This window comes from Thermobia domestica, chromosome 7 (genome assembly GCF_964235325.1).
Source record: "Thermobia domestica chromosome 7, izTheDome1.hap1.1, whole genome shotgun sequence".
NCBI classification, from domain to species: Eukaryota; Metazoa; Arthropoda; class Insecta; order Zygentoma; family Lepismatidae; genus Thermobia; species Thermobia domestica.
In genome coordinates this window covers 22,665,062-22,679,826 of record NC_137460.1, presented here as the reverse complement: position 1 = coordinate 22,679,826, position 14,765 = coordinate 22,665,062, and the positions used below count along the sequence as shown (strand labels likewise).

General features: G+C 36.4%; 1 protein-coding gene across 1 annotated transcript in view; it reads left to right on the top strand.

Moving 5' to 3' along the window:
• LOC145689898 (protein EFR3 homolog B-like) overlaps window positions 1–14,765 on the top strand; it is a 114,770-nt gene that overhangs the window by 19,045 nt on the left and 80,960 nt on the right. Inside the window, exons 4-7 of the mRNA XM_081764210.1 lie at window positions 2,296–2,408; window positions 4,608–4,742; window positions 9,267–9,336; window positions 13,277–13,412. Coding sequence (XP_081620336.1) covers window positions 2,296–2,408; window positions 4,608–4,742; window positions 9,267–9,336; window positions 13,277–13,412 — 454 coding nt within the window. The remainder of the gene's footprint in view (window positions 1–2,295; window positions 2,409–4,607; window positions 4,743–9,266; window positions 9,337–13,276; window positions 13,413–14,765) is intronic.

Genomic DNA, 14,765 nt, shown 5'->3' with positions numbered 1-14,765 from the left:
TGTGCACTTGGTGCGAGCTTGTTTAAAAATAGGCCTATAATGTAGTGTCATATAAGTGGAAATGACGTTACGGGGATGAGTGAAAATGATATCTTCAGGTTGGTATGAATAAGAAAACAGTACCATTTATAACTAAAAGTAGAATTTGTACTATAGCTTAACTAAAAGAAGCCTTGGTGTGAATAAAAAATAGTGGAAATTTTAACTAAAAGTAGAATTTGTACTATAGCTTAAACAGTGGCATATTTACGATTTTGTTTCGGGGGGCTTTGCTAACTTTCGGGGAGGCTTTGCCTGAAAATGTGAAAATTCTGCAAGAAATTTCATTTACTTTACTATAGTAAGTAAGATTTCGGGGACCCGGAAGCCCTCCTTAAATACGCCACTAAGCTTAACTAAAAGAAGTCTGGTTGGCTATAGACCTGGTAGGTTGTTAGATATGTACAGACAGATTTATGGATTTTTCTGCTTTGATTGATTGATCTTTGCTTTGTCCTTATACAGCACTGAGGTTATGAAGGATAGGGCCTGATATTTATGTGAATTAAAAACTATACCTGAATTTGAATGATCCAGACAGAGTCGGAGATCCGGAGAGGCTTGATAACTCAGACCCAGTTACCCGAAAATAGTCAAAATAACATCTCTACAGCATTACTGCAGAACGTTATAGTGGATTAATGATGTTCAGAACTCGAACTCGAACATTCAAGACGCCATCTCTTGTATATTTCAAAAATATAATTTCATGTTTAATCGTTTTCCCGTACGTGGTTTTGGAACATAATGTATTCAAAAGAATTAACGAAAACACTGTTTAGGATCAGTGGTATCTTATACTTTTGGACAGGTTTTACAGGTTCGCATGATTCAGCTTTGACGATTCATCACAAGAAAATATGTTGATTATCTTCTCTATGATTCTAATGCGTTTATACTTCGATAAAATCTTGTAGTTATATTTCAGTGCAGTGATTTGGCACACACAGAGACGTAAACATTTACGTAGAAAGGAAATTAAAATTTAGTGAGAAAATGCAGAGAAAGAGAGAAGAGAATCACGTTTGGTGGAATTTACATAAGCAGCCTCACACATACTCCCTATGTGTAAGACGATGTTCGTCATCTCCGCCAGAGATGCCAACTTGAAACTTTATAAAATCCCATTTCGAGAGGTAAAAAATTTCCATTTTGTTCATGAATTTCCCCCGTTATACTAACTACAATGTTAAGAAAAAAAGAAACTTATAAAATACGAAAAACGTATTCATTCACACACTTTCTTCAATGAATGAATGGACTATTTGTAAATTTTGATTTTCTGAGATTATCAAATAGTTTATGAATAAGTATTCTCCTTAAATTGAAAGAGAAATTTAAAATGTTAACGAAAACAAATAAACAAATGTTGTTAAAGCTCAGTATTGAAATCATACTTTTGTGAAATCATCCTTTAATGAGCGTAACAGTATTGGAAATACTTTATTCTATAGTCAGATTGTGTGGAACATTTTCTAAGTTTGTTGTTTCTCATTTCTTGGTTCAAATTTTCCGTTAATTGATTACTTTGTTTTTTTTTAGTGCTAGAGCACAATTTTTAGAAATTTAATTACAAGTTACTTCTGAACTTACCACCATTCTTTTGGTAACAAAAATTAAAAATTAACACCGGTTTCAAGCTTCTTGAGAACTTACTAGTCTACTTTTCGCATATAGAGGATGTTGTTGCTGACGATGAAGAAATATCCCATATATGTTCCCAATCGCGACAAAAATTCCCTTTATCCCTTTTCGAGAAATTAATGTAAAAGATTCCACAAAATGGGATTTTTCCCATGGCTTTATATCGCTGGTCTCCGCGTCATCGATCTGTCCGGATTAGACCAGGTCATGGCTTTATCCAAATCACCAGTTCTGAGGAATCATGGATCTGATTGTCTCTGTATCTTTCAGGTCAAGTGTTATAATTTGTTCCATCACTGACGGAGACGCCCAAATAGATGTATTTATTGCTTTATTCTGTATTATTATTATTTGTATTATTCAGTTAGCTGACTTTACTGTGAGTACGTTCTTAATAATATCATTTATGCAAGGGCGCCGATCCTGGGGGAGACCGAGGGGGCTCGGGCCCCCATGTATTTTTATGAATATATATTTTTTATGTATTTTTTATTGTTACATGTATTTTTTTAATGAATGCCCTCCCCCCAAAGTTACAGGGAAATCAACGCCCTTGCATTAATGCACATTTTTAAAAGTGAAATTATATTAATAATAGCCTGATTCTTTCAGGAAATCTTAAATGAAGTCTACGACACATCTCTAAAATCGAAGGTATTGGATATGTTTCATGTTCAACTTCTAACTTCCAGTTTCCTTTCTATACTGCATCATCTAGATATAAGGTAAGACAAAAATCTTGCATTGAAATTGCAAATTCTTACAAGAGTCTTACTGCATACTAGCAGAAATCAAGGGCACCCATGTTGTGGTTTCCAAGGGGGGAAAGTATAAGCGACATTTCAAATGTAGTCTCAAATTTTGCGGTAACTATTCTAAAAATCTATTGGGTCTTCCATCTTCCGAAGCACAATTTCCTCTAAAGGGGGGCAAGCGCCCCACCTTGCACCCCCTGATGGGCGCCCTTGGCAGAAATCCTCATTTTTTCGCACGGGGGGGGATAAGATTTAATGAACACTATGTTTATAACATCATGTATCTGACTGTTCGTGGAACATTTCGTTGCATTATTCGCAAACTTCTGCGGCACTGAGAGATTGAAGATGACGGCGAGGGTGCAAGCTCGATTCACTCACCTCCTCTATCTTTTTCATTCTATGTAAAATATCAAGAGAGGTGAACCGTGGTTTAGTGGTAGAATGTTTACCTCTGGTGGGTGGCATTCTATCTCTGGGTAAATAAGCTTGTGGTAGACAACATCGTGTACGTAGATTTTCTCGGGGTACTCCCGTTTCCTCCCACTTTCGCATTCCACCAATTCTTCCATCATCATTCAGTTGCCTTAATCATAATCTCCTTTAGCCTAACGGCCATTATCGTGGGACGTTCTAAACTTAAGAGATTCCGAGATATGGATATCTTAATATTATAGTTGCCACCCCTTTCCTTTTGTTTCCACCTCTTTTCTCACCTAGATCAAATATGAGAAAACGACTAAATACTGTACTTGTTTAATTATTTTAAATGAAAATTCAAAATACCAAATTTCATGTACTTTATTTGCTGGCCGAAAACGATATCACCAACGCTGGTAATGGTTTACAACTTACTAAGATCTCCCCTCTATCCTCTATCACATTCTTTTCATTGTTCTACATTTTTGCATCTTACGCATACTATTACACTGTCAGACATAATAAATATCATATCCCTAAAACAAATTTATGATTTAAAATTCTCACTTAAATTGTTATCCATAAACGATTAGTTTCACAATAACCGTATTTTCATTATTTCATATTTGGCAAGTAATTCAATTGTCAGGATATACAACATATTCACTTTACTAATTCCCACCAAAGTCAATTCCATTCCTCCCAGAAGTAAGTCACGGCGGACTAACTTTCGGTCTGGTCGTACTCATTTTTTTTATGAGTGTTGTCTTGAAAATACGTATAGCGGTTCCTGTGTTGGAATTTAATAGCACATCGCAAAACCTCTCCAGTCAGTTAGGATTATGTGGCTTTTTACATAATGACGCCTGTTTAATTTCAGAATTCTTCTTGTATTATTACGAGGTTTGTCCGAAAACCAAGGTTACAATTAACCAGTGCTAATTCAAAAAATGAGTACTTGATAAAATGTCTATTACAACGTATTTAGTGATACTGCGGTTAGTTTTCGATGTAATTGCTGTCATTGTACCGTACAGAACACTCGTTATTATTCCAGTCTACAATATTCTTACGCCTGCTGCTGGAACCACATTCCAACTCCGTTTTTAATCTTATCGTCGTGGAAGTGTTGTCCAGTAAAATATTTCTTCGCCTCAAGAAACAGGTGGAAGTCGCTAGACGTAAGGTCTGGGCTGTATGGTGGATATTATAAAACTTGTACTTGGAGAAAACATGTGACAGAGAACAATTCACATTTGGCGGGATTCCGAATCGACTCGCTCGCACTGGACTCCACGTAGCAATGAAGAACAGCTGCGAGTGAGAAGCAGAAGGCTGATAGCAAACATCAGTACAGCCAACGTAAGCATGAATATTACTTGTTTGCCTACAGAAATTGTAACCTTACTTTACGTACACGCCTCACATTAGTGTCCATTATTGCTTAGGGTCAGTCGCCATTTTGTAGTATTCTCGCTTTGTTGCAAACTTCTGTCTTTGATTATCCATTACATCTTTATCATTCTGTAAAATGTAGTGGATGCACATGGCATCATATCATTGGAAGTATTCAGAACGCATTGCAATTTACAGAAAATATAATTAGATTCTTACAACATAACAGCAAATAAGACTATAGTATTATTCTGCTATAAGGTTTGGGCTTGCTCTCTCTTAATGTGCTCTCTCTGCACATTACATTAAAATTGTTTCTCTATGTTAATTATATTTTCTTCTATTTTTCTCTAGCAGTGGTAAGAAAATTCCTTCGCATTTGGTTGAAGATTGCGGCATGGCTTGTGTGCAGGCAGATACTTGCTTGTCCAAGTTGATGTACTACACGAGTTCTGAAAACTATCACACAATTGTACAGTCAATATTAAGGTGAGGTTCAAAAGAAGAGCTGTAATTATTTCGTGAATTTAAGCTCTTTCTTTCCCTTCAACGACGATACCACTTACTGAGAAATAGAACTGAGAAAGTTGTGAGAACTAATATATTAGATGTTCCAAAAATGGCGTCCACGAACAACAGAGTGCTAACTTCAGGTCAAAATAAAGCGAAAATATTATATTCTGGTATGCCCTTCGGGGCCTTCTTCAGGCGCTATGAGGAATGAAAAGTTTCACTATGTGGCAACGTCGCATATTAACTTAGAACCATTAGCATTATTCTACGAATCCACCAAACAGTTATGTCAATTATTACGCTAATAGGTGGAGCTAGTGTCAACGTCTATCGACTTTAACTGCCATCTGGAAAGAATCGATATAACTATTTGATGGATTGGTAGATCTAATGTATGATTCTTTATACGCGCCGTTGCCACATACTGCAATTCGTGTCGATAGACGAGGACTTGAAAGATATACAATTATATGTATGTTTTGCTTTATTATGACTTGTAAAACAGTGCTCTGTAGTGCGTGGGCGCCATTTTTAGAACACCCGATATAGTAGACTGGTTAAACCGTAAACTGGTTGATACTAGAGTTATTCAGTTCTCAATTGACTGCAGTAGCAGAAGGTGATTGACGTAAACAGTACAGGATAGCAATTGTTCCCAACCGGTGTGTCGTGAAGCCCATAGAGTGTGTCACGAGATTTTAGAATTTAATGAATCAGTCAATTAAAATCAATTTTGAGACAAACCGTATCAGTCAACGACCCCAATGGCAACAACACTGTCCAAAATTACATGAAGTCACTACTTTAGAGAAACTTATAGTTGCTGGGCTGAATTTGGTTTTAAACGGTATTGAAAGTGTAACTGTTCATCTCAGCGACCCCGAAAACTATGAATTCGACACTAAAACTTCAACAGAATTTACAGAGGGTTCAATTTGGTGTTATAAAAACAAACAAATGTGTCCAAATGCAGATCAGTGTCCTTCACGAGGAAAGAAAATTCTATTAACTTCGTTTACAGAGTAAATGAAACTACTTTCTCTAAACTAAATACCGTTAAAGAGCTAGACCTTAATTTTTAACAGTAGATTAAACTTCACTTAACTTCACAATAAACTATTACATATAGAAACCTAGACTTTATTTATAGAATAGGTCAGGATTTCTACAAAGAATCAATATTCACAAAGTGATATTTCTCATATTACACTAGAAAATTCTTCTACTATTTGGAAACCAAGTATTACTAAAGATTCTGAAACAGTAGAAAATATTCAGTTTAAATTCTTAAAAATGCTTGCACATAAGAGTTTTTCTTTTTTACAAAGTATGTCCCTTATCAAGTAACCAATCTGAACTTTCAACTATTAAGAAAACAAAAGACAGGCATTTTGTTTGATGTGCTTACATTAAACAATAAAATTGATTGTCCAAAATTAGTTTCAGAATTGTTTTTGCATGTACAAAAAAAAAAAAAAAAAAAAACTAGAATAGCAAACACGGGAATATCCTACTGTAAGAAAGGAAGAACTAGTGCATTACTTAAGTTTTCTTTGTGGAGAAATGTGTGCTTCATATAACGAAATAGAAATAATTACATTTCATGTCGTTGATATATTCAATATGCGTGAAAATAAGTTCAAAATAAATGTCAAATTCAAACTCCTTCACACTTTAACGAACATACATGTTTGACAGTTGTATACGATACTGTAATTGTGTATTAAGCCCATTCGTGTTGTCTTTATGATGTAAATAAATAAATCAAAAATAGATAAGAAAGTGTTAACTTACTTATAAATATATATATATATATATATATATATATATATATATATATATATATAATTTCACACTAGTTAGATGTAAAGAATTTGATGTATCTTACTATATTGCTTAACGACGAAAAACAACAAAGTTACACACAAATTGAATTTTCAAATACTTTAACCCTTAAACGCCCGTTGACGCAACTGTTGCGTCAAGGCTTTCAATGTTAATAGCTCAGCCCCTAATTAAGCTAGGGTAATATCAATATGTTTCTGAAGGATGAAACTTGCCGCCAATAAGCATTTTGTATATATGGGGGGTACCATGATCATAGGCGGCGCCAGAATTTTGGTGATGTGGGTGCAGGCTAGGATGGGACAACACATCCTAACATTGTTGCCAGAACGTTCTGCACTATTAAGCTTTAAGATCTCAAAAATAATCCCTAAGTTTTACTTTAAAAAACTAGAAAAAAACAGTATGATAGCAAGTAACTTATGAGAGACTTAAGAAGTCAAATATATCCAAAAATAGGAAACAAGAAATATACTAAATACTAAGGATTATTGTAGAAAATATGAAAACCGAAGTTAATGTGGGTGCATCTGCACCCACTGAACCCACTGTGACGCCGCCTATGACCACGGTGTAGCAAGTTAAATTTTGGGGGGCTTTCCTCCCCCTTGGGGGTACACTCGTAAAAAAATGTATGTCAACTAATGAAGTAGTCCACTATATGGTAACACGAACTAATACCCTGTATGGTTACTTAAATAGAGAGAGGAGGGGGAACAAAGTCGGCCAATTTTTTGAGTCTCAGTTTTTTGACGTAAATTATTTATTTTCAGGGCGGTTGGTTCCATATAAGACAAGATATCTTTTCACTGAGTTGGTCTAGAAGTATAATTCGTTGCTTTACTTGATGTATGTAGCAAAAATTATGTGCATGTAACACTGTACTATGGTAAGGGGGAGGATCTAACTATAGGTTTTTATAGGAATTTCGTTCAGAATTTTTATCTCGCTTTGTATTGCAGCACTGACTACCATTTTAAAAATATTATTGTCACAAGTCTGTTGCCTACACATTAGCATAATTTGGCAACCTAGGGTGACTGAAAGGGTTGCCAGGGCCCCTAAAATTCTACATTTTCATATTTTTTAGGATTTTTTTCTTCCTTCTTGTTCTTCTACAAATAGGGCGGGAATTACACAAATGGCACCTCGTTAGAATTTGTGTTCCATAAGCTTTCTAAGATGAATTAATCATAACTCTGTGATAATTAGGGAAGTTTCCAGGGGTCCCAACGTGAGAGTCTACGATTTCATTAAAAAAAATCCTAGCGGGCGTAGAAAAGTAGTGCTAGTATAAGGGGCTTTCCACATATTACGAAACGCTATTTTTGACCAATTTTTAACCCCCCCCTAATCCATGTCACACTTCGTAACGCAAAACCGAATCCATCCCCCTCATTTGTTACGTAACACTTTTTGATTTTTGTTTTTTCACCAATTTTGCTTATTTTGGGGGTTATTACTACGTATTTTTAATGATAGAACTTTTTATTACAAAATACAGTTTTGAATACATTTCTAGTGTTTTCCGCTAATAAATCAAAGTATTATTACGGTACGGTTAAAATGGTAGTACCGTAATAATATTTTAGCCCCATGAGATTGTTTAATTAAGCAGTCTTAATTCTTCGAAATTGCATACTGTCGTTTTCCTAAGGAGATCGACCCATCTTTTAACTTAAACTAGAAATATAAATCACGAACAAAGCAACGTTTGTTTTTATTTTAAAATAATAACTGTGTTACAGTTTCGCCAACTAACGAACATATTGGTTTCATAGTATCTGATGAAGCTAATACATTCAGGTAGTTGGCGAAACTGTTACACAGTTATTCAAATTCCAGAAATATTCAAATCCAAAAATTAAGAAAAAAAAAAACGAGATGAATATCTTAAAGATTTTAAATATCTTATTTTGGTCTGTAAATTGTGAATCGGATCGTTCCGTCGCGGCAAATGTTATTTTACGAAGAAGAGTTTCCTCTGTTTCAATACGAGAAGAATAGAGTAGGTAATGTTTCAAATAAAAAGTTTCGAACAATATTCTCAGAAATAGCGATACCAGTGGAAACGCGAGGACATTTGCAAATGGTGGTTACAATCACTAACAACTAACTCCAGAAAAGCATGTGCGGTAAATGCAATGCTACGATAAAAAAAAAAAAAAAAAAAAAAACGGAATTTTATTGTATAGTAATGCATGCAGAATTCATCATCAGTCGTACTGGTGTCTAGTAGCGTCTTCGAATCTCTTCTAGATGATTCAATTTATATAGGCTATAGAAATATTTATTTACTTACTTATAAAAAAGAACTGAATAAAATTATTTGTTTAAAAGATTGCATATGTGCCTGAGAATAAAATAAAAATTACAGCAAGAAAACTTAAGTTACGTAACGAACACGTAAAACCCCTCCTTCCCCTTGTCACACTTTGTAACGCAAGGCCTAAAACTCTCCCTCCCTTTGCCACGATACGTAATATGTGGACGATCCCTAAGTAGTTTATTCTGTACTTTAAAAAATTACAATAATAAGTCAATCAATAGTTTATTTTCTTTCATTATTTTTTCATAGCGTCAATAAAATAATAATAATAAACTAACAGAATGACATTTTTAAAATATTAAGCATATTTATTGACATATTTTTAGGTATATTGACAAGGAAAAATTATGGTATGACAGTGATTTTCCTCAAGCAATGTTGGACCTGGCCCTTAAGGTATATATGTAAGAAGAAATTCATCAATGGAGAATGTTTGTATTACGAAATAACGGAAACATAACTGTTGCAACGTTTCTGTACAGTAGGTAACTGTCTTCTTCAAACTACCCTACTTTCTCTGAGACAGTAGGACAGTCTGAGGAAGTCATTGTTGAGGTGTTGAAACGTACCAAAATATGTATATTTTTGTTACACCAGGTTTTCCGAAATTATATTATGGATTTCAAATGTGTCTTGTAAGTAAAATACCGAAATCAATGTCAATTGAAAGAGGAGCAAACATTATGCAGAGTCGTTCTGATGCATGATTAGTATCATACTAAAGAGTTCCACCAACATATGTTCCCTGCAGTAGTCAGGCTTTTAGTATGATGCTAATCATACGTCAAATCGACTCTGCATAAGGCCCATGTTTAACTATAGTTCATATTCTTGCCGCTATGCGGCGTGAGTTTGGCCATTCAGAGAAATCGTTTTGTGAATTTAAATTTTGCGCAAGTGAATAATAACTTTGCAGCTTACGTTTCGTGCCACAGACTAGAATATGTATTCTAGTCTGTGTTTCGTGCAGATTTAGTAAGAACCCACGAGGTAAAAGTTGAAATCACGCGTGATATATATAATTAAGGAAACTGGATGAAAAATGAAATGAAATCTTTAAGTTTTACGTCCCACAATTATGCCGGCTAGGCTGATGAGAAATGAATGAAATGGTGGAATGAAGAAAGTGGGAGGAAACGAGAGAGCCCCGAGAAAACCCACGCACACGGTGTTTGTCCACCACAAAGTTCACTTGGCGCGAACTGGGATCGAACCAGAGGCCCCAAACACCAGAGGTGAACGCTCTACCACTGAGCCACCGCAGTCCCAGGAAACTGTATAGTTATGCAAGCTGAAATCAAGTGAACGCTTGTCACTCTCAGAAGGTAATGAAATATTTCAGTTTAACGTCCCACGGTTATGCTGAGGGTAAGGGAGGTGGATGATTACGACAAGTTAATTATGATGCAAGAATTGGTGGAATGAGAATATGAGAGGAAACTGGAGTATCCGAGAAATCCCACGGATACGAAGTTGTCCACCACAAACTTACTGGGCTGGGGATAGAACCAAGGACTCCATGCATAAGTCATTCTCAGAAGAAAATTATGTGAAACGAATTCAATAACTTTTTTTTTTTTTTTTTTTTTTTTGCGTACTCTGAAAACATATACTGAAGCTACATTAAGAGAACTGGGGCCGTTCGGAGAATTCTCAGTAAACATATATGTTTTAAAATCTACAATCTTTAGCTAATGCAAGAGTTATTCAACATAAATTACCGGGACTGGTGTAACGATAACTTTGGGAGCCCGGCTACGAAAATAAATTTGTACAGCCGTAAAATTTTAACATAAAAATACAATAAAAACTTACAGAAACTAAATGATTTACAATTAGTTATTGTGTATTGCACCAGACAAAAATGGCAGTTAATGCACTGTTTATCGTTATTGGCTTATCTTATTTCTAAAAGTTATTCAGTTATGTAGCACGTAAATTACTAATCGCTTTAAGAAAGTATATATTTAGTGGCCACGCACTTTTATTTGCTGTGTGCATTTTGACAAAACACTGATAGCAAAGAATGAAAAGGACTTGCACGAAGCACTTTCAAACTTGAACAACCAACTGGAAGAAACGTGCAAAATGAAGAAGAAAACCAAACTGATAAAGTGTACAAGAGCAGGACAGGAGTGGCGCTTTACGGAACAGAGACTTGGACATTGAGAAAATCTCAAATATCCAATCTGGAAGCAATTAAAATGTAGGTTGGCGCAGAATGCTGCTCATATCATGGACCGAAAGCAAAAGGAATGAAGTATTAAAGGAAACTAATGAAGGACGACAGATCATGAAGATAATAGGAAAAAGAAAAAATAGCATGTTTGGTCATCTTACTGGACACTCCGATTGGATCACCGTGCTGATAGAGGGAACGGCAGAAGGAAAACCAGGAAGAGGAAGACCAACGATAGAATATCTAGATGCAGTTACGAAGAGGAGACCTTATCAAAGTAAAAAACAGCTCTCCGAAAGGAAAGGAAAGTTTTTAGATTTCCATGTTGCCCACCAGCCTATGGTTGAGGTGGGAAAGAAGAAAAAGCGTGTATTTTGAATATTTATAAACCTGTACTCACATTGACCTCTAATGGAACTGAATCGTACAACGTATTTCTGGGAATGTAGAAGTATTGATAATTTCTCTAATATCAATGGATCAGATTCAATACTGAAGAGCCTGAGTTCGCCGACTCTACCTTGAATCAGAGCTCCCTCGTGGCTAAGCGGTTAGCGTACGCGCCTTTGGCGTGGGAGACTCGATTCCCGGCGGGAGCTCATGTGGTTCGGATTCCACGTTAATCAGTAGGTCCACGTCTCATATAGCCTCGCTGCTGAAAGGGACGCTAAACTAAAATCAACTCAACTCAACTCTACCTTGAATCAAAGCATTTCAGGTAATTATTTATATGTTTTAACTACGAAAATAAATATTCAGCCGAGAAACCGATAACAGGAACAGTAAGGAATGTAAAACGTTGTATAAGTCTGGCAAGCCAGCAGTTATTATTGAATTTTCTATTACTTAATAACTTTGTTAAGTTAAGTGTGGAGACTGATGAGACCTTATCTTCTTTTAGAACATTTCTAAAACCTTTCTAGGAACTCGCTGGATAAATCTTTCTCATATTCATTTTCAAGAATCATTGCTGCATTGTTAAGCTCATTGAAAATTATTACTCTGAAGAATCAAAATTTAGAAATTTTGGAGGAACTATTTTGAAGAAATGAAAACATTATGCGTACAAACTTGTTCGCATAGTTTAACTTGTTCAATAGTGTCTAAACAACTATTGAAAACACCCACTTTTAAATATATTTCTTGACTTATTAGTCTGATATAATTCTGATACAATTCATCCTTTTTTTTCACTATTAGATTATTTCTTCAACTTGTGTGGTGGAATGTCTGACATCTTTCCCATACGTATAGCTGATATCATAACTTCTTCAAAATTATTTGTGTAGCAAGATAAATTGTTCACTGTATTTTGAAGAATAGGTAATACTTTATCAAGCTCTACATTTTCTGATGGAAGAATTTGCAATGCTAAATTGTACATTATAACCTATCTTTGTTTAAAAGTCTATTAGACAAAAGTAGTGCTGATGCGCATCGCCCACATAGGACTTTGAGTCAGAAAGAAGTTGGATCTAGGCCAAAATTCGGAATGGGTAAATGCAGGCTCGTACACAGTCCAAAAAATAAGAGGGGCGGTGGAAGTTAGGAGGGCGCGATCCAACCATATTACAGTTCAATTACAAGCCTACCGTGAAAATTTTATGGGGGCCAGTAAAAATTTAGGGGGGCAGCCCTCCGTGGATAGGGGCCTATGTGAATTATATTTTTCGTAATGACCTTGACCTTTGTTCCAAAGTCCAATGGAGGCCCGGACTGGGATACTAACGAGAGCGATGAACAAGTCTACCTAAAGGGCGTCCATACAGTGCTTGAACACTTCTTAATGAAATTCTGCTTATGCCACCGTTTCCAACATCATTCTGGGCCGCGGTGGCTCAGTGGTAGAGCGTTCATCTCTGGTGCATGGGGTCCAGGGTTCAAACCCTGCTCCTGCCAAGTGGACTTTGTGGTGGTCAAACACCGTGTGCGTGGGTTTTCTCGGGGTTCTCCCGTTTCCTCCCGTTTCCTCCCACTTTCTTCATTCTACCATTTCATTCATTTCTCATAATCACCGTCTCCTTTAGCCTAACCGGCATAACCGTGGGACGTAAAACTCAAAGATTTCATTTCATTTTTCCAACATCATTCTTTCAGAATTTCTTTCTTCCTCTGTTGTACTATTTTATTTTTAAAAATCACTTCTTTTCTTTTCAGTTTGGCTCAGGTGATGTGGTGATCCATTCAACGATTTATCATTTGTTCGAGCAAAAGGACGAACTGCTTTTAACACAGCTGGGAGTGGCCAGAGTTCTTGCGAGATTAACTTCATCCTATCAGTGGAAAGAACTTGGTAGGCAATTGGTTTATTCTTAAACAAGGGCTTTGTGGCACCCTACCCCGACGGAATTACTGAATCCAATCCTTGAACGAATGTAAAATCCACGAATCCCGCACTTCAAAAATTCATATAATTCTAACTGAATTACTCGTATAATGGGAGACTTCTGAATGAAGTGTCTTTAAAGAGTGTCTCGTAAATTGATGTTGCTAATCGTTTTCTGCAACGAAATTACAACAATAATAACAACTACGAAATCTGATAAATAATGAATCAATCAAGGATGCTATAAATAGAGGTTCTGCCCATACGTATCTTCATCCTATTAAATCGATGAAACCAAAAAAACAACCGAGCATCGGCACGTCTGATTAGCTACTATTGTTTCTGCCATCGTCTGTTTTTCCACTTTCGTTTCCGCCATGATTGTTGGCTCAAAACATTGCGATCCTATTGGGCGGAGTGGGCAGAGTAGGAGTGGCGAAACTGTAAAGGCAGATTTTGTTGTAAGGGCAGATCCTCTATTTTATAAGATCCTTGGAATCAATAGTAGTGACATAATGCTGCTAAACTCCGTTTTGAAAAACCTTATACTCCATGACTATTTACGGGTGTGCAGATGGCAGAAATGTACTATTATTTGTGGCGTCATTGAGAATAGGGGGGGGGATACTTATCCATTTCTATAGTAAGTCAACTTTCAAACTTAATTGTTGAGAAGTTTGATTTATTAAAGAATCCTTCACATATTTACTCTCTTTATGCCTGTAAGCTCCTCGTGGCTAAGCGGTTAGCGTACGCGCCTTTGGCGTGGGAGACCCGGGTTCAATTCCCGGCGCGAGCTCATGTGGTTCGGATTCGGCGTTAATTATTAGGTCCACGTCTCATATAGCCTCGCTGCTGAACGGGATATTGCTGCTTAAAATCAACTCAACTCTCTTTATGCCTGTATCCATTCGGGACACCAAAATCTCAAGAGCTGTTCGATTGAACATTGTCAACTTTGGCCGCGACGTGGATAGTCAAATGTAAGAAATCGTGTTCATTGATAGATGTTGTCCACCACAAAGTTACTTGCTTGGGGATCAAACCATGGTCCCCACGCGCCAGAGGTAAGCACTCTACCATTAAGCCACCGTGTCAACCGAAATTTAAAGAAGATCTACGTATATTGAAAACATTGTTGGTATCACAGCGCGTACGAGCTTTCTTGTTACGACGCTACGGGCGGTAGAATTTCTTAGTTGGCTGAATTGGAGTTTAGCGTCTTATTGAACAAAGAGGCCATATGAGACGTGCACATAGATCTTAACGTGGGATCCGTACCACATGAGTTTCCACCCGGAATCAAATCTAGGGGTACCA